General features: G+C 37.4%; 1 protein-coding gene across 1 annotated transcript in view; it reads right to left on the reverse strand.

Annotated features, from left to right (window-relative positions):
* The window catches only part of LOC145666486 (fibrillin-2-like), a gene marked incomplete in the record, with an annotated part of 450,634 nt that overhangs the window by 287,835 nt on the left and 134,939 nt on the right, over positions 1-27,860 (reverse strand). The window contains 1 exon segment of the mRNA XM_081733749.1: positions 2,326-2,408. Within this exon segment, the coding sequence (XP_081589875.1) occupies positions 2,326-2,408 (83 nt within the window).

Consider the following 27,860-nt stretch of genomic DNA (forward strand, 5'->3'; position numbering starts at 1 on the left):
GAAAGGCAAGAAGAAGTGGGCCGAAGTGAATGAAACTGTGCACAGATATTGTAGGTGTAAAATAAGGGAATACGTGTTTCGTATTTTTCCGGGAAAAGCGGTTGGGTGGGGCGCGGACCCCTGTTTTGGGAGCAAAAGCCCTCACTCAAAAGTTTGAAATTTAACGCCCGAAAGGCAAGAAAAAGCGGATTGAAGTGAATAAAATTGTAAAGAGATATTGTAAAATGAGGAAATATGTGTTTCGTATTTTCCTGAAAAAAAAAAAAACGTTTGGGTGGGGCATGGATCCCTCCAAGCCTTTGATCACGAAACACGCAAAAAAAAATAAACGAATACGTGTTTCTTATTTACTGCAGGAAAACGGTTTTAGGGGGGCAAAAGCCCCACCCAAAATTTTGAAAGTTGACGCCCAAAAGGCAAGAAGTGGACCGAAGTGAAAGAAATTGTATACATATATTGTAGACGTAAAATCAGGAAATACGTGTTTCGTATTTTCCTGAAAAATAGTCGGGTGGGGCACAGATTCTTCCAAACCTTTGATTAGGAATTAGCGAATAATTATACATCAGAAGGGCCTAAAAGACATGAAGAATTGCAACGAAACTTTGTGTAGGAACAACACGCAAAAAATAAATGAATACGTATCTTTGTTTTCTGCAGGAAAACGGTTTTATGGGGCAAAAGCCCCACAACCAAAATTTTGAAACTTGACGCAAGAAAGGCAAGAAGTGGACCGAATTGAATGAAATTGTGCACAAATATTGTAGACATAAAATGAAGAGTTATTTGCCTCTCCAAACAAGCTGGAGACACAAACTAACAAGTATTTCCTACTTTCAACCATCTATGCATTGGCAGATTTGCACTATTTTAATATTTGCCGTTTCGTACCTATAGCGTATTTTATAATAATATTTCAAGGGGGCGGGGGTTACTCCCTTACAATATTTTTCTCGCATAAGCAAAACGTATCGATTTATTTTCTGTTTACTGTTGATGTGCCAAATTTCAATCAAATCGGATGAGGACACTTGGGAAACACGAATTTCCTTATTTTACACATATAATATCTACACAGAATTTCATTCGCTTTGGTCCACTCCTCGCTGCGCTTCTACGGTACCATTTACTGTTTTCGGAGCGAGCCTTGACCCAAACATTGTTTTTCCGCAGGAAAAAAAAAAAACATGTATTCGTATATTGTTTGCTTCTTGTCCCTACACAAAGTTTCGTTGCAATTCTTCATGTCCTTTATGCACTTCTGACGTATACTTATTCTTACTTTTGATAATCAAAGGATTCGTGATCCGTGCCCCAGCCTACCATTTCATTCAGGAAAATACGAAACATATATTTTTTCATTTTACATCTACAACATCTGTGTACAATTTCATTCATTCGGTCCCCTTCTTCTTGCCTTTCGGGCATCAATTTTCAAAATTTTTGGTGGGGGCTTTTGCCTCCTTAAACCGTTTTTCGGCAGAAAATAATAATAAAAAAAAACACGAATTTGTTTATTTCATGTGTAGTGTCTACCTGCAAAATTTTATTAAAATCGGAGTGTTAAACACTTGGGAAGTGTTACATGCTAGTCTCAGCTTCAATAAAAGACATTTATAGGTACACTCATATCCAAAAGTATTGTCGTATGTCTATAAATATGTTGTTGTAGGAATATAATTTGATAATGAATTCGCCCGGTATTTCTTATAATGTTAGTATGTTTATAATCGGCAAAGACATGTATGTGGCAAATTTTATGTCAAACGAGCAGTAAATATGAACAATAAAACGAAAATAAAACTTTCTTGTCCATTTAGCAACATTTTGTTGTACTCATTCTAATTTTTGTATTTTCACTTCTTTCCTATGAAACTTACCACAAATATACATTTCCCGATTATACACATAATATCAGTATTAAAAGCACCCTGCAAAATAAAAATCAAATTATATTTTTACAAGAAAACAATTATAGATATGCGACAATCATTTTGGACATGAGTGTACATATAAGGGGAAAAAATAATTCTAGAGTGATGGGGATCGATTAAAGATTGTGCCTAACGGTTTGCATGGATTCGAGTGAATTCACCGCCTTCGAGTGCAAGAAAATAGTCTGACTTTGTTTTAACGCTATGAATAGTTGTTTAGAAGAGATTTAATAAGCGTTTATATAACTCCAGTGAAATTGAATTTGCATCAATAAGTGGAAACCAAAGAAATGTGGCATCATATATTTTCAATACTTCATTCTTCCCGTGCGAAGAACAGTCATTCTGCTGGTAGTCCAAATAAATAAATTAGTCTCAGATAATTACTTACGAATGATGCAAAGTCCGTTGGGTTGTTTCCTCGTCCAGCCAGGACAACAGTAGACACGGTAACGAGATCGACATACGTTAGGTCTGAAAAAAGACAATAAACATGAATTAATAAAAGAGAAACTACTACAAAATCCTTAAAATATTGCACTTTGTTTAAAATTAAATCTACAATTCCATATAGAAGTTCATAAAACTTATCATCAATAAAACTCGAAATTTTGAGTTGAAATATCATTGAAATATATATATTCAACATGTATAGCATATATATATATATATATATATATATAGTGGCGGATCCAGGATATGATCAAGGGAGGGGGGCTATAGCCCCTTAGCCCCCCCCTTAGATCCGCCCTTGTATATAGATTACACCCTTGAGAAGTCCTCGTGATATTACTACCTCGTGGAACTACTAAGGATGTAAACACGGCAGATTATCTAGGAGATAATCTCTGGAATCTGGATTTAAAAAAAAAGAAAAAAACTGTCAAGTTTTGAGTTTGAGTATTTGGACATGCATCATCCGAATGTATTTTCCATTTTGTTTACTCTCTAGAAATTCCTCTGAGTAAATACAGTGAAATCTCAGTTAATACAGTTCGTTATGTGGATATCTTAAATGAATTTGTCCAACAGCTGAACGACATTGAACTAACAGAATGTTATTATTAGCGGAATGGGACCACACACCACACGTCTGATGAAAGTATGGCCCTGAACAGCAGTTACTTTAGTGATCGGATCATTTCTAAGATTTTGTGGCCCCCCGAGGTTTCCTGATCTTACGTCCCCAGATTACTTCCTATGGGTTTTTCTAGAGTGTCGTGTGTACTGTGATAACCCACGAATAGTGGAACGCTTGGGAGTTAACATCACACAAATTGCAAATATCACCCAGGCTATATTGCGGGCTACTGCAGCGAACATGGAGCAGGGGCGTTCAATGCACCATGGAGCAGGGGGTTCAAAGTCATTTCAACACCTGCTTTGAATATAAGTGATTCCCATCCTTCTTGCATAACATTTTCATCCTTCCAGCGTCATTTGCAACAAACCGCATTAAAATTGACAATTTTTGCAGATGTTCTGAGACGGAATTAAATCCACCCGTTCTTATTTTAAAAAATCGAAAAAATAAGCCATTTTGACGGTTTTCTAGTTACCACATTGTGTGCATACACTGGACACTACCATAACAAACGGTGCATAAAATTTTTATCCTTTCTGCATCATTTGCAACAAACCACGCTAAAATTGGATAATTTTTACACGTGTTATGACCGAATAAAATCCACCCGTTCAAAAAAAAATCAGCCTGTATATTTGCGGCTTTGGATTCCCCTACTCAACAAAATATTCTGGATGCACGCTTTTATCATCGTGTTAGCTCTAAAAAGTTTCAGACTGCATATTTTTAATTTTATGTAGAACAATGCATCACTGCAGATACAAACAAACAATTTGTGTGTTTTCAAGCCAGCACCTATGTGAGGAATGCTTGTGTTTGGTTCCTTTTGTAAACACAAAAATACAATACAAATCCAGAAAAATTGTTTCTACTTGTATTATATTCGAAATGGATGGTCCAAATGATGTATGAATATATAGTATACATACACGTGTTTCTATTAACTTCCGAACCAAAACCCAACCACGAAACGTTCTCACAGTAAACAAAAGGCATAGGCATATCGAAACCCCAGTATATGTCGACTCTTATTCTTTTTGACAATATTTTAGTTAAACAGAAATTAAAAATTAAGAATTAATTATACTTTTAGGCTATATCTCATTAACTATTCTGTGTTCTCGTTATTCTAGTGTCATAATGAAGAACTTAATGAGGATGTAGTACAACGTGTCCATAAAAAATACTTTCATACTTTAAAGTGGTATTACGTCGATTTGAATAATCATATTTAAATGAAACTGGTCACATTTCAAAAAAAAAAAAAAAAAATCAAATATATTTTTACTATACATCATAGACATTGAATGTGGGTCCCACGAGTGGCATTCTAGACATCAAGACAATATTCCCATTCACGCCACACACGCTCCAACATATCTGATGAAATGGACTGGATCAGTGTTGCCACAGTCCTGGCTCTGGAGTGGGCTGAAAAATAGTACCAAATTGAAACAGAAAGGGCTGAGTTCATTATGTTATACCAGTGTAATACATGGTTCTATGACATGAAACTAAAATAGGCTCTATAACATGTTCTAAAACATCCCCCCCCCCCGTCTTCTGAGTCCAAATCAAGAAAGTGCTCTTTTAAAAATTACTTTTTAAAAACATCCAAATAGGAGGACCCCGAACAACCGTGGAAGTAGATTTTCTCGCACGAAGGGAGTATAACAGAGAAAACAGTTTATTGAAAAGGAAAACAGTTATCATCGTCGGTATGTATTGTAAGGAAACCAAACGTGCGTCTATTTCAAAGTGACCAATAAATCAAAACGGCATTATGGCCATATATGAAAATATATTTATAAAATGAGGAACAAATCAATCATCTTCCAGTTCGTGAGTAAACAGTACGTTATAATAAAATATTAAAATATAAATTATTGCATTTTATTCTCGCTTATTTCACGACCGAAGGAGGATGATAACTGTAAGAAGAATATTGTGCTACTTTTTGTTTTCAAGATTTCAAGCTAAAATTTCCATCACACTGCTTCTTCCTTGTCTCCTTTATGTGCGGCGCGGATACGCCCATCTAACGTAATTTGTTTCTTGACATAGTTCGAATTACGAATTATCCACACAAAGTTCGTAGCGTTATGCAGTGTAATGCCACAGAATGAATGTTCAACAGGGTTTTTATAGAGTCAAACACACAGTATGAGTAACGTGAGATGTAAAAAAAAGTCTTACTGACACTTTTAAAACTATTTATTAAATGGGGCTGAATTGGGTAGAATTGTACCAACTTTTTCACAAAAAGGGCTGAAAATGCCAGCGTGGTACCAACGGGCCGATGAATGACAAAAAGGGCTGAATTTGGTACAATTGTACCAAGTGTGGCAACACTGGACTGGATAGCAGCGCTCATACCGTCGGTGAAAGGGTGAAGTGGCGTATGTTGATTTTTATAATTTTACAGAAGAGAGATTTAAAATGTCTCGTTCAACGTTATATCTTGCATTACATTTTAAAATACGCCATTTTTAGAACGTTCATACCTCTGTTAATATAAGGAATTCCGGTATGAAATTTATAGTTGGTAGAGAAGGTTAAATGAGGATAGATGGTGGTCATAGCTCAAAATCACGTTTTCAAGTTACGCCACTTCGCCCTCCACGAGCTTGCACTTCTTGCAGTTTTGAGGCAATTGAAGTACACAGACACAATCCTTTACGTAACCCCATAAAAGAAGTCACAGACCATCAAGTCAGGCGACTTGCAGGAGACATTATCATCATGTCAGGCATGCCCAATCCATTTTCCTGGAAGCTGTTCATTCAGATTTTCCCGAACATGTAAATGCCGGTGAGAAGGTGCTCCATCTTGTTGGAAGTCATTGCCTTCTTCTTCCAGTTGTGGAAATGATCAATTAGTGAGCACGTCAAGATAAGTTGGACCCGTGATAGTGGCCTCTCGACTTATCACAAAGTAAACATGAGTGAATTTACTTTTTCTGTGTTTGATCCCTTCCATTATTGACATTGTTGTCTGTTGTTGACATGCACAAAAATATTTGAGTTTTTCTTACAAATGTGACCAATTTCATTTAAATACGAGTATCCAAAGCGATATAATATCACTTTGAAGTATGAGAGTATTTTATGGAACACCAGTTTCATCTCAGTAACTAGCATGGGTCTTATTCAGCATCGATTTTAGGTTTACGAATAAATTAGGTTTCCTCCATTTTCTCGAAAAACACGCATGAGATTTTCACGCGCAATAGGTTCTATTTGATTGGAGTATATATCACCTTTGGACATATTTCTTCGTTAAACACTAATAAGATTCTAAAATTTATAGTGGACAACTATATGTTCAGCGTAGGCTTAAATCAAAGATATCTCTAATTACAACTGTATTTAAATACCTTATGGTAACGGACGAGTTTCCATAATGAATGTATGAATAGAAGCACTTTCATCTGGAAAGTTGGTTTTAACATATCACCTTGATTTTACTCCATTGTCATGGCTAACAATAAAACAATAAGACAAAAAAATGTAGGGAAATTGCAAATTGTGTTTATTAAACATGTAAATGCATTATTAGCTATTACACGTTTGGTTTATTTTCGCGTGCGGCAAAGATGCGAACTAATTTTCTTGTTTACAAATGACGTCAGTCACACAACAGGGTTGCCTGAGGTACTGATTTTACTTATGTCTCTTTCATTTAGTTTCCCAAGAAAATCAAATGAATATGCTGGACGAAATCTAATTTAATGGAAGCATTTGTGTACATACGTTAAGTCGTTGTGCACTGAATACGTAAAACTATTTAACATAGGATGAAACATCAGTGGCGGATCTAAAAGGTAAAAACTTGGAGGGTGGCAGCCAGACTATGATATGATAGGCAAGACTTTTCCATTAACTTTCAAAAAACATAAATAATAGCTTAAATTACATTTGTCACTTAAAAATCTAGGGAGCTTAGGCCTCCACGACCCCGAGCTAGATCCCCACTGTGAAACACAAAGCAATTTTTAAATTAAAGATGGCTACAAATGTAATTTTCATTCTCCATCGGTATGGGGGTGGAAAAGGGTGACACTATGGATTTAATCATCATACTGTCATTATAATGCACATCCCCGGGGGTGGGAACTCAAATGCTTCACATAAACCTAACCCCCCGTTCGAAGAAAAGACGTTTCAGCAAGCCAAAAAAAAAAAAAAAAAAACGTTTAAGATTGTGAAATTACAGTAGAGTTCCAAACTACGCAGACTGAATATTACTTTTGTTACCATAGAGGAATGAGGTCAGATATGAAACCTGTTCTCGCAGCCTAAGTATATACGAGGGCAATTAAAAAAAAGAAAACCTCCGTTTGGTTATCAATGACGTATACTCGCAAAAAGAGAAATTTTTATTATGCACATTAGAAACGTAGAGCATTACATTACTTTTCAACAAATTGAGGCACTTGTCATGACGTTTTACAAGGTTTAGAATTCCTTCTGCAAAAATAAATAAATAAATAAAATTAATAAAATAAAATTAAATAATAAATCTCGCCTGGGAATAAAGTGACCCGCTAACAGCTTTGTGAAGCGCAATGTCATTGTCGAAACGGTGTGACACAAGCCACTGTTTCATGTGCCTGAAAAGATGGTAGTCAGTCGGCTCCAAATCTGGGCTATAGGGTAGCTATAGATGAGTAACCACTTCTTACCGTATCGTACACGTCAGTTCATCTATCTTTAAATATATGACACCATTCACGTACGAAACCTTCACTCATCACGTTTAATCCGTAAGCACCACACAGTTCTCGATAAAATCGCAGCTACCGAAAGTTTTTTCACACTTAGAAATCATATTACCCCACACACTTCACATTTGGCGGGTGTTTCTACTGAAGCGTTCATTTCCAATTGTTGTAGCGAACAAGTGAACTGCACGAGAACCTTTCCTTTCCACTGCTCACACAGCACCACAGGACTGACGTCACTCTTCCCAGCCATTTCTCACACATGTGACAACGAGGTTTATTTTTTTTTTTTCGAATTGCCCTCGTAAAACAGCGTCTCGCTATCTATTACGGTTTTGTCTACTATGACGATCAGTGCTGAAACCGGAAATCGTAGATATCCACAACTTCTGATTTAAATAGAGAGATAAAGAAGGACACGAGACTTATTCTTGAGACTCTGAATCCTCATACCAAAAACCCATTTTTCGCTATATTACCGTTTTGCTCTTTGGAGACCAATATTGAAACCGGAAGTGGTAGTGGATTTCTAGCACTTCCAGTTTTAGCCGAGAGTTCAAGGATGTGGGGATGGAATTTATTCTCGGCGCTCCAAAGAAACGCTTCTTGGTATTTATTGCCGGGTTTGCTCTTGGTGATCAACGTTGAAACCGGAAATGGTTTGTCGGTACCACTTCGTGTTGAAAAGAGTGTTCAGAAAGAAGGTGGATCCTATTCTTGGGACGCTCAATCGATCCCAAGAAACAGCTTCTCGTTATCTTTTGGGTTTTTTACTTTAATACCTCGTCGGCAGACAAACGGAAGAACATAGCCGTTCTACAAAACTTCTCACACTTGAGCTTAGCACAGTTTGGAAATCGAAAGCCGTCGGAAACTATTTTCTCTCTTCTCTTCTCCGTGATTTACCAAGATTTTTTCAACCTTAAACCTGAATTGCTATTCTTGAGTTTTATAAGGAAAACATGCTTTCAGTCTCTCCGTCTACAAGGAGTCAATTCTGTTTATGTGTGAAAGGGTCTAATTTAAATCAGACAATCTGTCTGGATAGTCTGTATGTTATTTTCGTCTTCCTCTTTTTGATCAAACATACTAACTGTAAGAGCAACAGCAAACAACGCCGCACATGTACTCTACGCACATACTGAATATATGTCTCGTGTGTGGTGCTAACTTTGAATATTTTGCATGGATTTCTACATAACCAAATGTTTAGTATTTTCACCTGCAAAATGTTTATCGCATATTTTATTCTCAACGAATGCTCTCAAAACATCGAAGCTGCGTCATAATAAAGTTTATCTAACTGGTTCCCCAATCCTGTCAAGTGATGTAAAATAACTGGGTATTTATTTCAGCGTGTATATACCCGGATCCCAAATTGACATTTTATTGGGTATTTAGGTTTCAATTATCAATATTTTGGATTCTCTTTATGCTTAGGTCTATTTGAATAAGTTCCAACAGGAGCACTAAATAACTACCGAACAGACATTTTCTCTCTAATAATTTAATACTGAACTTGATATTTATTAGTTAAGATAGTATTAATTGCCTACGTGTGTATTTGTATTCACCATCATTCTTTTCTTCACTAATTCAACATTCCTCTCTAGTAGCAGAGAAAACTTGCAAAACGCTTGCTGTAAGCTTGAATTGCAAGTCGACCAAGCTTGCATCCAGCTTGATTGTAAAATGTGTAGGCATGCTACAAGCTGGATTCCAGTAACGAAGTAACATGTATTCCTTTCGAGCTTGACGCAAGCGTTTTGCAAGTCAAGTCAATATCCAATGAACGGACAGTGAGCTATGATGCTCTGCAAAGGGTCTAAAGCATCGCTTGCAAGTACAACAAAGGGGAGATTGTATGAAACCATGTGTTTCAAAAGTCCAAACTTAGAAAGCCAAAAGCCAAGCACGCGCCAGCCAACTGGCCGAAAGCTTTCTTGCTACTAGAACTTCTATTACCTTCTAGCGCAAATGAATTGGCCTTTCTACTCCATGAATACGTGAGTAAATGTATTACTGACAGGATCCAAATGTTTTAGCTAGTCGTTAGGATACTAATAGGGTACCAAACTAACCTTCGAGTTGTTAATTCAACCATTATAGACAGTTTGATGTGTACCTAAGTAGATGGTGTCACTCAAATCATTTCACAACGGGTGCTATGATCAACATAATAATTTGACATTCTTAATTTACTATTTATATTAGGGTAAACAGAACGAATATCGGCTACTATTTAAAAATGATTATAATTAACCTACTAACCTTATTATTCTGTGATTCTATTATTATTTCATTATTCTGTGATATTAATCTTCTGTGATTTTGAACTTTTTTGATTTTCAGTAAAAAATATTAAAAGATGACAAATTTGAGGAGTAGTGTTACTCATGTTGAAATACGAGACGGAACCGAGGCTTTCCAATAGAAATATACAGTATATAATATTTTCGAGACGAGACTTCACTTTCATGACACAGTTTCCAGGTGTGAAAACCGCAAATCTTGTCTCGTAGGCAACACTATTGAGAAGTTTAAAAATCGTCCTAATATCTGAGAGTGGACATCCCTAATATCGGATAGAATTTAACATGGAATTTCAATAAAATTCTCTGTCAAACAAACTAAAATATTATGTATACTCTAGAGACCTGCGCGGGCTTGGGCGGGCCGACTCTATTATTCCTTTGGGCCAGACCGGGCTTGGGCGGGCCGACACTGATTTCTCTTCAGGTCGGGCCGGGCTGGGGCCGATTAATTGCAATTCTTTAATAATTATTGACTTTCGTTAAACGATAATTGGAATAAAGCCAAACGTTGAAGAAGTGTGCCCGTGAAAAATGTTACAAAGAATGCAATAGCTATTTACAATTCGTGTTGCTTAGCGGCTCCACTTTCACTATAGGGGATTGCAGGCATTGCGCGGTAAATTGAGCTCTGACCTTGACCTTCACTGAACCCAAAATATGACAAGAAGGGATGTGAAAGTTTTGCCTGTTGCTAAACAATATCACCATCTTCACTTTATGCTAAAAATTAAGTTAGATTTTTGATATAGGAAATGGAGTTTTTGTTCTCTCGATGACGGGCAAAGTTCTAGGAGGCAATGGTACCATTCGGGAGGCAAGCGTCAGGTTGTGAACCAGAGTTTAGAAAATGTTTCTGAGGGTTAGCTGAAATTTAGTACTAAATTTTGAGAAAGATTGGGCTCGAGCTAAATTTTTTAAAAAAATTTTCGGGCCGGGTCGGGCCAAAAACTTTTAAAATTTGTCGGGCCCGGCCCGGGCTTGGGCCAAGAATTTAAAAAAAACTTATCGGGCCGGGCCGGACACGGGCCGAAAATCTCCAATACTTTTCGGGCCCGGGCTGGGCCGGGGCTAGGTACACTCATGTCCAAAATTATTGTCGCATGTCTATAAATATATTGTTCTAGGAATATAATTTGATACCGAATTCACCCGGTATTTCTTATAATGCTAGTATGTGTATAATCGGCAAAGACATGTATGTGGCAAATTTCATGTCAAAAGAGCATTAAATAAGAACAATAAAACGAAAATAAAACTTTCTTGTCCATTTAGCAACATTTTGTTTTACTCATTCAAATTTTCGTATTTATAATTCTTTTCCTATGAAATTGACCACAAATACACATTTCTCGATTAAACACTTAGTACCAGTATTAAACGTACCCTGCAAAATCATTATCAAATTATATTCTTACAAGAAGACAGTTATAGATATGCGACAATCATTTTGGACATGAGTGTACATTCGGGCTGGATTCACATTCAAAAGAGTTTATTTAACTGGAGCACTATAGTAATTCAGAACGAAGTGTGTTGTCATTGCAAGATACCGTAGCTTGTACTGACGATATGAACGGGCGGATCAGAAAAAATGAAGAAACGAGTGAGGAAAACAAGAGTCTTTTTATATTCATTTTTTTCATCCATATGGCCCCAAAACTTCTTCCCAACTCTCTAAAGATAACAAAGTTAGGAACACAATTACAAAGATCTTAAAAAAGCCATCACCATTAGAGTTTGCAACTGCTACAGATCAAAACTTCAATATCAACATAAAACTAAGTACAAAAGTCAGTCAACTTTTTTCAGCAATGATATTTTGAACCCTCGGATACCAATGATATATTTTAACTCCGGATTCCCAACAGGGGTACAGGTGTAAACCCCAATACAAATTTTTGTAATTAGAAACATCCTTATTTGTGGCATCGATATTATTGGTATGTTAACTTATGTCGGGTTGTGCTTTGTCAGGTCACGTTGGGTTTGTTAGTGTATCTTAAGTTTACGTAAATTAGGTTAGCGAAACAGAAATTTGTTTATACGCTAGCGCTATAGAACTGTATTAATTTTGTAGTATTTTTGTGGCACGAAAGGCTACAATATTGGAACATGATTGCAATATTGCAACGATATGTTGCAATAGGCCTTAATATTACCTGTTCTTTATTCTATATTTCGTTGAATAAAAATCAAATAATAAAATACTTCAAACAGATGCTAACATAGATACCCAAGGGAGTACAAATGTACTTCAGTGTAGTTTTAGCCACATACGTCAGCATATCACCTTACAATATAATTGTTATTGAGAAAATAAGTTTCCTTACGGCCCGGTCCACTATGTAAAGAATGCTAGTCACCATTGGGTGTCTGCGACATAAATATATATAGTAAAACATATGCATGGTGTACATTTGTACCCCCATTGGGTACCCGAAGGTTAAGAAGACAAAAGATTCAACAGTTGTTTGTGTTTTTGCTTAAAGTGTGAATAGTTTATTTTTTTTATAAAAAAATATTATGATAGTGTATTATTTTAATTTACAAATCAGTTTTCATCATACTTACAGGACACACCATTTATTTTGATTTCGTAACTTTAAAAAAGGAACTCAAATACTAGACAAGTCTCAGAGGACAAATTTTAAGCACTCGTTAGTACACAAATAGCAATTGTTTAGTGAAAATTTGAGATTTTTCAAATGTGTTCTTTTCGAGATGTTCCTGGTTGAACATAACCAATTTTAGAAAAATCACGATGTTTGGAGGCCCATAAAAAAGTATCAGCCATCAAACATTTTTAAATAGTAGTGTACTATAAAGCCTTTATTTAGAAAGAAAATTAATGGTGAGCCTTATTTTTTTCCGTTAAAATTTTTAATTTCTAAAATCACAATTTGCATTTTTCGAACTTACTTTCGAAAAATTCCAATGTTTGAAGACTCATAAAATAAAGTAAAATAAAATAAAATAAACAAAAATAGTTTCACGTACCAAACATTTTTAGGAAATAGTTAATAATATCATAATTTATTTTCCTTAAAACTTTTAATTTCAAAAATCACAATTTGCGTTTTACAAACTTCAGCTTTTAACATGATTAAAAGTATTTACACCATAGTAGGCTTAAATGTGGACTGGACATAAAAAGTACATTTATTTATTTATTTATTTTGAAATCAGGATCTTCAACTATAATAGAACTACAGTTTATTGCAAATCTTTGTAAAGTGCCAAATATGCTTACGTTCCTATACAAAATGGCCGCAAGAAAAAAACTACTGTATATGCAAGGAAAGGTGGCTTCTGACAGTTGGGTACAGCACGTGGAGTATTGGAGGCGCTGTTGCCAGAGGCTCCGCAACAGAGTCAGCAGCTCTGGCGACAAGCTTAAGACGTTTAACAAGTCGTCTCAACTACTGGCAACAGCGCGGTCAATGACCTTCGTTGCTTAGCAACAGCGTGAAAGAATACTGCTGTGATTGGCGAACAATACTTCCTCTCGTTTTGTTTACAGCATGTGCAGCTATTTGTCAGAGGCCACCTTTCAGTAACTCGATAATAAACATGTAAAAAAAAAAAAAAAAAAAAAAGAATAAATGCTTGTTTTTAACTCTCTAAATATAGTAGAACCTTGGTATGAAATTTTAAAAAAAGAGTAAATTTTGTCAGCAACCTCTATAAATTTGGAGTTGGGTGATTTCAAAGGGATTAGCCCAGAAGTGAAGAACGAAAAAATTGGTAGAATGAGCATACGTGAGAGACGGAAGGACCCCAAGAAAAAAGTGAAAGGAAATCTTTCAGTTTAACGTCCCACGATTATGCCCTTTAAGTTAAAGGAGACGATGATTAAAGCAAGTGAATGTTGATGGAAGAATTGGTGGAATGAGAAAGTGGAAGGAAACGGGAATACCCCGAGAAAACCTACAAACACGATGTTGTCCACCACAAACTTACTTCTGTCGGGATCGTACCAGAGACCCCACGCTCCAGAGGTAAGTACTCTACTATTGAGCCACCGTACCCCCTAAGAACCCCTAAAAAATCCACGAGCACTACACCACAAAATCCTATGACCTGTGATCGAACCAGAGAACCCTACCATGAGAATCGAGTGCTTTACCATTTAGTCACCATATCTCCTATCAAACATTCGAGCATTTCTGTTCCGCGCAAACACAAATAATAATTTGAGAGAACTCTCTGACAAGACAACTCGCGAGCGATGTATCTTGTATGCTCTTTAGAAAGCGCCTCAGAGCGCTTAACTACACCAGCCAGATAAAGCAAAATTTTAATATCTATGCACTATTCAGTTTTTTTTTTTCAAGCTACTTTTTTTTTCAAGCTACTTTTTTTTTTCTTGAACACTTTGACAGGTAAGCTTTCCACAACATGTAACAGGTGTATATCAAGCGACGATAGGCATTTCCTGAGATGAGGAACAAAAAAACGCGAAATACACAAACAATCTGTTACGATGCCGAAAATAGCTACTAATTTAATCCGAGGCGAAAGAAGAAGCCTCTTGCCGGTAACCTCTAGAAAAGCTTCCGTGTAGTTTTTTTTTCTTTTTTTCCTGGCTGAGAAATCCTACAAGACATTTTAATGACCTCACACTCTGGAGTAAATATGACACAGCGATAAGAAAAGGTCGGAGGAGGTCTTGTGGTTTACAGCACGCAAGAAATCTCTGGCATTCCTGGAGGCAAGGGTTATCTGCCGCCAACAAACAAGGGGAAGAAGCGTGAGAAAAATGCTCTCGTTACTAGGAGCGTGGGAAGATCTTTTTATTTTTTTTTAAAAAAAAGGGGAAAAATAACAACATATTGGAAAAAAATGGATATAAAATGGTTCAAAGAAATTAGGACATTTATTCTTCTTTTTTCTGTATTTTCCAATAAAATCAAGGGTCTTGCCACGAAGTGGAAGGGGGGATTGTAACCCAGTCCCCCCCCCCAATTGGGTTTGTCAGTTATTTGTTTATTACAGTTTTTCAACACTTCACTTCAAAACATAACGCCCTCAGCACTAGAAGACATTCGTAGAATTCACCTGCCGGCATCTTCTTAGCATTGAATGCAGTATGAAAATTCGAAGAACGACCCTTAGCTGAAGACCTACTAACGTCTAACAGTTATATCCGCAACAGGAATATACAGTAAAATCTGTCTTTAGCGAAATCGAATGGGACTCACAAAATTTTCCGTTAAAGATTGGTTTCCGGTTAACGAAGGTAGACCTATGTAAAACAATAATGCATATAATGAATAAACTGAGATGAAATAAGAACTGAGATGAACAGAAAAAATACTGTACACACGTTAACTTAATTTTTCCAATAGTCAAGGAGGGTTTTCTGTACACATCCTTGCTTGTCTGCTCAACTTCCCACAGAGATTATAGTCTGAAAAATCCTCTCAGTATATTAGTGCCATTTCGACGTAAGGCAAATACTGTAGTTCCTTTAAACTTCAGACAGAATGTCGATAAGTCTTTATCCTACATTCTCCTGCGAATTCAATGCTTTATTTTTCTTCTTCCTCTGTGTCCTCTTCTTCTTTCAGACTTTCCGTATAATTCTCAATCAAAGCATGTATATCCATTGTATCTGCTTCGGTTTGCACATCACTGTCTGTTTTGCTAAAAATGTATCTAACCTCTCATAGGATGTCTAAAAACTTTCCAAATGTTGCAATCCGAAACTTGAAATTTTCCGTTAAGTGGCTTATTTTGATTTTCGTTGTCCGCGTAGTTCAATTTCCGTTTAATACGATTTTCGCCAGTAAATTCATGGAACTGTGAAATATTTTCCTTTAGTACAACTATCCGTTTAATAAAAGGTCCGTTGAAGACAGGTTTTACTGCAGTATTCTTCAGAAGGTGCGTAACGAGGACTTTTATGTTTTGAAATAGACTATACAGTAAATGTGAAAGGATGTGAAATTTCTTTAATATATAGGGTGTTTCAAAACAACACCGACAACGTTTGGGAGGTGATTCCTGACACCAAAATAAGTCAAAAAGTATAGATCATCCTGAATGCACAAATGCTTCCTCTGGAAGTTATAAGCTGCTGAAAACATGAAAAACTGAACTTTAGATCCATAGCTCCAAACCTATGGGAAATACCATAGTCGGGTCAAGATTTCACTTAGGAACTAGTATATGCCCTATTCAAATATCCAAGTTTCAGAATACTGTTGTACTTCCGCAACAATCTTTATAGATGTAGTTGGAGAGTACTTCAAGTTATATGCCCGTAGTCAAACTCTCTCAATAAAAAACGCTTCATGAGTACCTTAGGATTCTGAAACATATATATTTGAATAGCGCACATATTAGTTCTTAAGTGGGGTCTTGACCCGACCGCGATAGGTCCCTTAGTTCTGGAGCTATGAACCTTAAAATTTCATTTTTTTCATGTTTTCGTCAGCATGTAACTCCGAAAGGAAGCATTTGTGCACCTAGGTTGGTCTATACTTTTTGTCTTATCTTGGTGTCAGAAATCACCTCTCAAACCCCGTTCGTGTTATTTTGAAACACCCTGTTTATTCAGGGTGGTCCGGAAGTGGGCGTACCGCCTTTTAGTTTCAACAGTATAATGTTAGTTATGGTAGAATGTCTGTACACAGTTACCTTCAAGTCTTAAGAGTCATAAACATCGGTATGATCACTATCCATGTTGTAACACAGCTGAATTCTGTGCCCAGTTCTGGCAGATGTTTTGCGGAGATACTCCGGAGTCACGAGGGAAGGGCGTGTTCCACAGGTGCTCGTAATTCCTGCGTTGTGTGATATCGAGTGTTTCTTACTTGTTGCTTTATGGAACCCCAGAGAGCATAATTTGGTGTCGCCAGATTGGGACTTCTTGGAGGCCAGGCAAAAGGAGCTGGTAAAGATGCTCAACCTCTTCCAATCCAGCGGCCAGGAAACGTCTGATTCAGGTAATTGCGCAAGTGAATCGCGAAGTGCGCTGGTGCTCCATCCTGTTGTATCACAACAGTGTCTTCTAGTTGAGCAACCAACCACTCATTAAGTATCTCCAGGTAAAAATGTCCATTAACATTGTCTTCAAAGAAAGCCCAAAAATGTGTGTTGCACTCATTCCAACCCACACCATCACGTGTGGTGGGTTCCTCTCCATCTCTTTGTAAAACCGTTTTTTTTTTTCCTTACACATTACAACGTTCCGAAAATGCATACTCCGAGAGGACTGCACCACCGGATCGATTGGAAGGGGACGCCTTAAGGAGAGTTCTGCATGCCTTTTTCCGCGCATCCATGTTGGCGTCACTCAGTTCATTCACATGCATTGGATGGTAAACCTTAAATTGTAGATCTTTCATGTGCCTCATCATGGTGGTCCGAAGAATACCAAGCTCAGAAGACCTTTCACGTGTTGATTTTGAAGGCGACTGCTGAATTGATGCTTCCACTTCACGGCACGTTCCCCTCCGTTTTATCGGTCGACCGCCTCGAGGAAGGTCTTTCACACTGCCCGTTTTTCCCACCCTAACATTGTTGCTTTTCTTGATGGATTAATACCAAAGATGACTGTAAATTTTGCTTTAACACTTTCCATGGTGTCACCTGTGTAATGCCTTTCGTGAAGCCAAACCGCAACAACTAATCTTTGTTCAATGCTATATGGATTTTGATCACACATTGTTGATTAGTCCAACTTCACTGCAAATAACTGTTAACTGTTCGTACAAAGCAGAAAACAAATGAACATGGATAGCAATGTTGCCAGACAATGCCAAGCAATGTTACCAAACAAAAGTGGGTAAAACCTAAGTACCCGGCTATTCGAGGCGATCGCAAAGCGTATTTATTGCTCATGCGTACGCTTGGAATACGCTGACCATGTATTTAAATGTAGATGGCTAATCACAAATGCGAAAGCAATAAAAACGCGCAGAAAACGTCAGCTCGAGCGTATTTGGTGCATTCCGGAACAATAGACCGCCTGCTGTTTAAAAGATTTCAAAAGGAAGGAAAAAAAGGAAAGACGTGTTGCCAGGCAAAGGGATTGTAGCAAGAAAGAGCTGCTTGGATGGTTTGTGCAGAGTATTGGAACTTTGCTATTATACACCTGGACCTGGCAAAAAGACCCGGAAACCCTGACTGCCTCACAGTATGATTTACAACTCTGGTGAAAATAAAATTACTGAATAACCACCTTGGCCGCGTTCGCTACAGGGGGTAACGCTTCTCAAATAGCCTAAGTCTAAAAGCGTCAGGAAACTCCAATTAGGGGTACGCCCACTTCCGGACCACTATATATATATATATTATAAAACTTAACTAGTTAAATTAATTCAAACAACTAAATTCAATGGTCCACTTAACTGGATCTGCACTTGGTGAATTAAATGGTTTTTGCCTGAAGCTTTAGATCCGATGAACACTACAAGTTAAAATCGCGCTTTGTGCTATTTTGATATAATCAAAATGGAACAATGCAGTTTTTAAGTCGCAAATAAAATCTACAAATTCACTATACGCTAACGCCATTTATAGGCATTAGACAAATAGTGAAAGCTATTATGGCAAGTATGGACTACTAAGAGTGTTACATTACACTGAGACGTTCTTGTTTTATAATAAGGATAATATTTATTGCGTCTGAGTTCGATCTTATTTTTTCTTAAGATTTTTTCATCATTTACAAGGGCTGGATAAAAAATAATGTCAACATTATTATAATTCATACATAGCTTTATGAATAGAAGAACACCTGTTACACTCCTTTAATGTTATCACCTCCCAACTGTATTATCTTGTTCCATACGTGTGGGAAGCGTCTTACATTGTCAGCGCGTCAATCTTCCCTTATCAGCCTGCTCATCACAATTTTCTTACTTTTGGTACACCAGGCTAGAGACCTGCACGGGCCGAATTTTTCGGCCCGAGCCCAATCCAGCCCGAACGTACCTAGGCCCGGCCCAGCCCGGGTCCGAAAAGTTTTGGAGATTTTCGGCCCGAGCCCGGCCCGGCCCGATAAGTTTCTCAAAATTCTTGGGCCAAGCCTGGCCCGGGCCCGACAAATTTTAAGTTTTTGGCCCGACCCCGGCCCGACAATTTTTTAAAAAATTAGCTCGAGCCCGAATCTTTCTCAAAATTTAGTACTAAATTTCAGCTAACCCTCAGAAACATTTTCTAAACTTTGGTTCACAACCTCACGCTTGCCTTCCGAATGGTACCATTGCCTGCTAGAACTTTGCCTGTCATCGAGAGAACAAAAACTCCATTCCCTGTAACAAAAATCTAACTTAATTGATTTTTAGCATAAAGTGAAGATGGCACTTTGTTTAGTGACAGTCAAAACATTTCCACCCCTTCTTGTCATATTTTGGGTTCAGTAAAGGTCAAGGTCAGAGCTCAATTTACCGCATAATGCCTGCAGTCCTCTATAGTGAAAGTGGAGCCGCTAAGCAACACAAACTGTAAATAGCTATTGCATTCTTTGTAACATTTTTCACGGACACATTTCTTCAACGTTTGGCTTTATTCCAATTATCGTTTAACGAAAGTCAATAATTATTAAAGAATTGCAATTGATCGGCCTCAGCCCGGCCCGACCTGAAGAGAAATTAGTGTCGGCCAGCCCAAGCCCGGTCTGGCCCAAAGGAATAATAGAGTCGGCCCACCCAAGCCCGGCCCGTGCAGGTCTCTACACCAGACGCACGTTTCTCAGTTCCTCCTCACAGTGGGTTGTTTCCTTATACGTACCTACACACATTTATGTTATTAATGGATTAGGATTTAGGATTTAAGCCACATTTCCACGTTAAATGAATCTTGTAGCTGTCATAATAATAAGAATAATAAAAAAAACTTGCAACCCCATCTTTCTATTTACTCTTTACATGTTACAACTTCTTGAAAGCAAGAAAGGTTTCTCCACACATGCAGCACTGCACTCTAGTGGACAAACAGTGAACCTCCTCATTAAAAACGTGCATTTTGGCGCACTTCCCCTCCCTGTCCAAAGAATCCGTTGTTTCGGAAGCGGCGAAACTGGTTTTTCTTTTATGTCAGCGGGAGGGCGATAGCAGGTAGCAAGCCAGACGTCGCAGAAAGTTGAGCATCGTTCAACTTCTAGCAAGATGAAAAAAATGTTTTATGACCCTTTCGAGACTATGTGTACACTATAAAATATGGTAGGGTTTCAAGTTTTTTTTTTTTTAAACCACGTTTCCATTTTACATGAATCTTGTAGCTGTCATAAAAAAGACCTTGCTACCCGATCTATCTATCTACTGTTTAAATTTTACAACTTCTTGTAAACAAGAAAGGTATCACCACCCTTGCAGCACTGCACTTTAGTGGACAAACAATTAACCTCCTCATTAAAAACGTGCATTTTGGCGCACTCCCCCCCCCCTGTCCAAAAGAATCCGTTGTTTCGGAAGCAGCAAAACTGGTTTTTCCTTTATGTCAGCGGGAGGGCAATAGCAGGTAGCAAGCAAGACGTCCCAGAAAGTTGGACACTGTTCGACTCTTTGCAAGATGGAAAAAATGTTTTATGACCCTTACAAGACTATGTGTACATGGTGAAATATGGTAGGGTTTCAAGATTTTTTTTAATGACAGCTACAAGTTCTTGTAACGTGACAATGTGGCTTTTATGACAGCTACAAGTTTTTCTAACGTGACAATGTGGCTTTAGATTTCTGGGCTTTCGGCATCTAAGACCATTTAGCCCGTCACGTTTGAGGGATGACGTTCCTCGGCGAGCACACTTCCGCGGAAAGGGAAGGAAAAAAGGATTGGGGAAGGAAGGAAGCGGCCTGGGACCTATACGTTAGGTACCACTCCGGCATTTGCCTGGTGTGAATAAGGAAAACCTTATTCAGGGTGGCTGGCCTGAAAAAGCATTTTACACTTTTTCGATCGTGTGCCCCCACTAAGAATCGAACCCGGAACCGCTTGCACCAAAGGCGAGAGCGTTAGCTATATCATTAATGGAGTAATTTGTCTAAAAAACAGTATCCCAGCCTACATATTTTAATGGAATTACTAATTTTCGAGTTCTACATTGTTTATTTTCAAAAAAAAAAAAAATCCTTCTCTATTGTCATATATGTCTTCTATGCCCATTACAGAGTTCACAAAACAGTGTATGTAGCAGTGGCGGATACAGCTCGGGATCGGGGGCCTATCCCCTAGTTTTTTGAGTGACAAAAATAATTTCAGTTATTGCTTGTATATTCTTTTAAAATTTATAGTAAACTCATGATATGCCTATTATAGTCTGAATTCTGGCTGCCCCCTGTTTTTAGCTTCTAGATACGCCATTAGTGTGTAGTGTAGCCTATATACCCTGTGAAAATTTTAGTATACAGCACTGTAGGGTAGTTCTTAGTAGCCTTCCTGTTGCTTGATATTGCACCTTTTTACTATTATTCTTTAGCTTGAACGTGCATATGCTTATCATACACTCTCTCGTAATACTAGTATATATTGCAACTTGTGTTTAAGATAATCGCAACAAAAAAGTATTCAAAAATTTATTCGTTGAACAACTGACAATAAAACCGAATGAGCTAATTGATTGGGCTTCAAACTAGACAATACAAAAGTGATATTTTACAAGATGCGTTACGAAATTATGTGCAAATGCATAATTAAAAGATACAAAGGTGTACATAAGTTATAAATGAACAATAGTTGAGTAATGTGGCTGTGGTTTTCTGTTTTAAAAATACTTAGATGTGTATAGTGGTATATACGAGTACACTACATCACTTAGGTAGTTGTAATGCCGTGACCTCCCCACCACTACCACCACCATATTAAACAAAACATAAATCATTCTTGTTATATAAGCATCCTCCTCAACATTTTATTGCTTCTTGGTGATTATGAGATGATAAGCGAATTTGCTGTTCAAGAGCTGAGACAGTGAGGCAGTAAAATCCACGCAAACCATGCTACGGAGAAGTGATTCTGAGGTATGCTTAAGAACACTTTTTTACAACATAGCACATGACTTGTTACCACTTGCAAACAACGTCTTCTTCATTACATGTACATGCTATTATGTATTGGGGTCAAGATAAGAGTGGGAGAAAAACAAAATCACTATTTACAAACTGCAAATTGATAGGTATGTGGAAGATAATGCACTCTTTATGCAAAAAATAACCACTTTCCTTCTGAGTTAGCTGTTTACTTTTCATCAAGAGTAACCTTACCAGTGATCTCAAAATTTGTTTCCAATACCCTTCTTAAATGAGTGAAATGTTACGAATTATGATATAAGGACTAAAAATAGATCTCCAGCTCAAGTGGGAGAAACAACTATTGAATTATTTAATCTCTCCTTTAACCTTCTTACCTGAGATGACAAAAATATTTAATTAAATATTTTATCACTTTAGAAATTTAACATTTATTTTGTAGCTCTATGGTTATATTACGCTCCTTTGATGCGTGATATCTGGATTTGTTTCCTAGTGAGAGTTGTGTGGTTCGGACCGTCGTTAAGCTGTAGGACCACGTCTCATTTATAACCTGCATGCAGTAAGAAACTGCAAAGCAACCAACCAGTTATGATTGTGCAACATTTGAATCTCTCTTGCAATATAAGCCTATAGGCCTATATTATATACTATATATATATATCGGGTGTTGCAAAATAAGTGTTACAACTCTTGGGAGGTGACTCCTGCCACTGAGACAAGAAAAAAAGTTCTCTTGAACCTTCGGCTATCGGACATAGTTTCGGATATACAAGGTGCCGAAAGCGTGGGAAAATGACTTTCGGACGCCAACAGTTCGGAAACTATCCAACGTAAAGAGGGCGGGTAAAAAATTCACTGAAGAAGTCATACCTGTTGTATTGAATTTTGCATGTTTCACAATCCTACAATGCACGCGCAAGGGATTCCCCAAAGGAACGTAGGGAGTCCCGGATAATCTGATAAATGAAAATTGGTCTAAATGGATATGAATTGATAGGGTTTCCACCAAGTAACAATAATTCGTTGTATTAAGTCGATATCTGGAACAAATACAAAATGGCGGACGCCTTCATGCCCGTTGTGTGTGGTTGCATAATCGCCAGGTACGGATACTGACCAACAGTGACGGAGCGGCTATATGGCTATATGGCTAGATAAACGGAGCGGCTATATGGCGCAAACAATACATTGAAAATTTTCTCGAACATTCCTGAAAATACAAGAGATAGCTCTAGTAAAAAGTTCGTTTGAAGCAGTAAAAAATGCTGTTCCCTTAGCTCTTCACTACTGATTCAAAAGAAGAAGTGAAGAAAATTGTTGTAAGAGCGTATTTAGATTATTGTTTTAAACGAAGTAAACATTTTAAACATGTGTTATTTGTTTAAAAGAAAGTATTTTGTTTTAAACGTTAAAAACGTTTTAAACAAAAAAAAAATTAAACAAAAAAACGTTTTTTTAAATATTTTTTTTTAAACCCTGGGAGAAACACACGTTCTTAATATGGATTTAACAGTATGTAACCTGCGAGTTATCTAACTCTGACATCTGAGAGTATTTTTTTAACTTTCAAAACGTGTAACTACCCCCTAATTCCCCCTAGAGTCGAAAATAAAAACAAAACAAAAAAAAGCTTCGTAGGCAACTAAATGCGGAGATATGTGTACAAAATTTGGAGGATGTAGGTAACTCCTTTTTATGCAAAATCTGACGACAGACAGTTATACACATAGTTTTATACCTAGGTATATTAGTAAGGATAAGGATGGTAGCAAAGACATGGGCATTGGCGACAACTGATATTAACCTCCTGAGAAGTCAACTAATCTTATATATAAAAGAGAACGTACAAAATCCTTTGTTCCCTCATCACGCTAATACGGCTGAACCAATTTCTTTTATTTTTGGGGGGTTATTAGGATTTGGACCCTAGATGGTTTTTATCATATCACTTTAATTTTTAATTACCAGTGTCTTGAGATAATTGACCATTCAAGTGTCCATAACGTACAAATCCTTTGTTAGTTATTCATCATAGGTAAAAATAAACGTATTTATATGCAACCCGCATGACCGTGTCACTCGGCGGGTTAACATAAATGACAGGCGATATAATGTTAACATTTAGTGCAATCTCTTGAAAGCGAAAAAGTAAAAATTATCTAAGTAACAAAGTTTATTGCGTTCCGGGGTGACCGCAGCGAAGCGGGGCGGGTTAACATAAATGACAGGCGATATAATGTTAACATTTACTGCAATCTTCTATGGTTTTTATCATATCACTTGAAAGCGAAAAAGTAAAAATTATCTAAGTAACAAAGTTTATTGCGTTCCGGGGTGACCGCAGCGAAGCGGGGTGAACGCTGCTAGTCTCAAATAAATATTGACAATTTTGAATTGGAACCTTCAGAGCATGGTTTTCTTTGTCACTTGAGACCAGTGGCGTATTTAGGGAGGGTTATCGGGCTCGAGCCTCCCCCGAAATAAATTTGTTAGTTTTTCGCACTTCACTACAACAATAGTCCTTCTTACCATTTTTAAGAATTTCATTAACTTTCCATTTTCCTATGCTCTTTGTTCAGAAATAATAGCAATTGTATTTGTAAAATTTCATTCCATGTATAATAACTGCATTCTTTTTTTCTTCATTTCGTCCATTCTACTCTTCTGTTTCTCTTTCTTGGTTATTACTTTCTTTTGTTTCTCCTCTCATTCTTTCGGCCGTCGTCAGTAACACTAAAATTCACTGCTATATATAAAATTCACTAAAAAATATATTTAATTCTCAAACTCAGGTGGCAATTGCTCCCCTTCCTGCTCCCCATGTTGTGCACAGCCCCCAATACAAAATCCTAAATACGCCACTGCTTGAGACAGACGCAAACAAACGAGCCTACTTGACCTCATGCATTTCCAAACAATAAAAAGATCTGAGTAATCAATTTCTTACGTTGAAGAAACAAGAACTACTTCGTCTTCAGAACGAGTTATGAGTATTATGTGCATAGACTCATACATCACAGATGATAATGTTGCAGGGAGAGCAAAGCATCCTACGAACTGCTGAAAACTAACATCAGGTCAAGATTCAGTCACATATGAAGGCAAAGTGGATCGTGTATCTGGGCGGGAAATTACTTTCATACCATAGTGCTCTTTAACGGATAAACAAGTGATATTTTTATGACCAACATGCTACATATATTTTTCATATCAACAACTGGTCAAACAACAGACAGGTTTATTACCCAATTTACCTCTAGAACTATGGATAAAATACCATTAACGTAGCGATTAATCTCTTCGAAAAATATAAAAGAAGGCATTCCAATGTTTTGTTTGTTGTTTTTCACATTGTCGCACGTGGGAAGAAACTCTTAATTTGCTTTCCTGTTACACCAAACAATCCGTTCCCCCACAACACACGCGTCGATCTGTGAGCCACCTGGAATGCATCACAATGTGGCCAACTCGTTTTATGATTTGAGTTCAATATGACAAACAAAAAAACAGAATTTAATATATTTTATGCATATATAAAATAGATGGTGTTTTTGTTATGGATTACTAGCAAATTCTAAATATGTATGTCCTCCGAAAGTGTGAATATGATAAAGAAAAAAAACCCCTGCAAGTCAATCATAACAAAACCAAAAGAAATGAGAGGAAAATATCGATCGAAGTTCTTTACCGTGTGGCCATTAGTTTTTAACGAATGTTTATTTCCATCACGCAAATAATAAATAAATGCATAAATTATATGAAAAATGTAAACTCATTCATTTTACTAATTTATCATTGGATCTTCAAAACCTTTGTGTCTTAAAATTGTAAAGTTTTTGACAATTGTTTTACATTTCTTTTGATCCTCAAATTATAAGCAACAATCATTTTCTTAAAAACTCTACGAACACCCTAAGTTCAGAACAGCAGGGATTCATAATAATATTTTCATTATTAGACATATTCACTTCAATACATAAAATGCTCTGAGTTCTGGTGTATAAACAAACCAGATATATGATAGAACACTGTAAAAAATGAGGTGTTGAAACAACACAAAATTACTATTTACCATTTTAGCGTGTTACTTGTGTGTTAATTCAGCACCAAGATTTTTTTTTTTTTTTTTTTACGTTTACCCGTTCAAAGGGTTGCGCCCTTTCTTCGGTAAGAGAGAGAAAAGCATAAGAGGTCAGAGGTATCATTAGAGGGTCTAGGTGCTATTTAATAATCAATTCATTTGGAACTTTATTCATATTTCAGATTGCATAGGGAGGGTCATCAATTGTGTGAGGACAAGCCTCAGTTACGGTGGTTGCTGGTCCAGACTGGCTGGCTGGCATACAAGTTATGATCTTGCTGGAACTGCGGTGCCTGAAATGAATAGATATAGCAAACATATAGTGGTTAGTTGAATACATGAAGAGCTATGAGAGCATGATTTTTAACAGCTAAGTATATGACAATCATTATATCTGTAATGATGGATGGTATGAGGGTGAAGTGCTACGACGCCACAACACATGGGTGATGTTAGTTAGACAAATGCTGTTATCTTCTGTTCCTGGGGCGACGCAGGAACTGATGGAGACAAAGGCAGCCCTGTTAGTGGATGGTTTTACTGTGCATGAGATGGATAGATGAGTGGTGAAACTGTGCCAGGATGATAAATGTCATAAACTTCTGGATCAATGTTGTCTTGGCCGATGTTGAGATGATAAAGGGTCATCAGATGCTGAAGAGGTGTGGGATAATATACAGCGGGAGTGTCATGGTCTCGGTCATTGCGGAGAATGCTCAGGAATATGGGATGAGCAGCTTCAATGCGTTTCTGAATGTACTTTGAGCGGAGGGCCTCAAGATGTGATAATAGTGGAGGAAAATTGATGCGTTCATAAAGAAGGCGTGTCGGATGCGGAAGACGGATGCGGAAGGCTAAACGAAACGCATGGCGTTCAAGAATGGCTAACTTAAGATAATATTTAGAGGGAGCTGATATCCAGGCTGTGTGACCATAGGTTAGAATTGGGCGCATGAAAACCTTGTATGTATTGAGAAGGAGAGAAGAGTTTAGACCCCACGTGGTACCTGTTAGGCGCTTTAGTAAATTGAGTCGGTTTTTGGCTTTCTCGATGACAGTAAGAAGATGAGGCATCCAAGTGAGCTTGGAGTCAAATACAACGCCAAGATATTTAAGAGTACTATGGATTGTAACCGGGCTGTTATCAACATGAAGACGTAGCAGTTGGGGATTTCGATGCACCCGTGATCGTCGTCCAGATGGTAAGAAAACGATCGCTTGCGTTTTCGTAGCATTGATTGCCAAGCGCCAGATGTCGCACCAATCAACAAAAGCATCAATGGCCAGTTGAAGGCTATATTGAATAGAAGTAATTGTCCGACCGATAGCCAGAAATGCTGTATCGTCAGCAAATTGGAAAAGTTGTACGTTAGGAGTAGTGGGCAAGTCGGATACGTACAGCAAATATAATAGGGGTGAAAGAGAAGATCCCTGAGGTACGCCAGAATTCAAAAAGATTGGAAAGGACAGAGCATCATTGATGGAGATGTAGGCAAGTCGGGCTGTAAGGAAGGAATGTATAACTCTGATGTAAGAGCGGGGAAGTTGAAAAGAGTATAACTTGTATATAAGACCCTGGTGCCAAACTTTATCGAATGCCTTTTCTAGATCGAAGGTAACCAGGCTAGATGGATTGCCTCGATTGAATTGGTTATATATAGAAGTACTGAGGCGTAACAGGGGATCTAGAATGCTAAAGTTAGGTCTAAACCCAGCTTGGTGCAACGGAAGTAACTCGTGATTCT

The sequence above is a fragment of the Thermobia domestica genome, chromosome 12 (genome assembly GCF_964235325.1).
Source record: "Thermobia domestica chromosome 12, izTheDome1.hap1.1, whole genome shotgun sequence".
NCBI lineage: Eukaryota > Metazoa > Arthropoda > Insecta > Zygentoma > Lepismatidae > Thermobia > Thermobia domestica.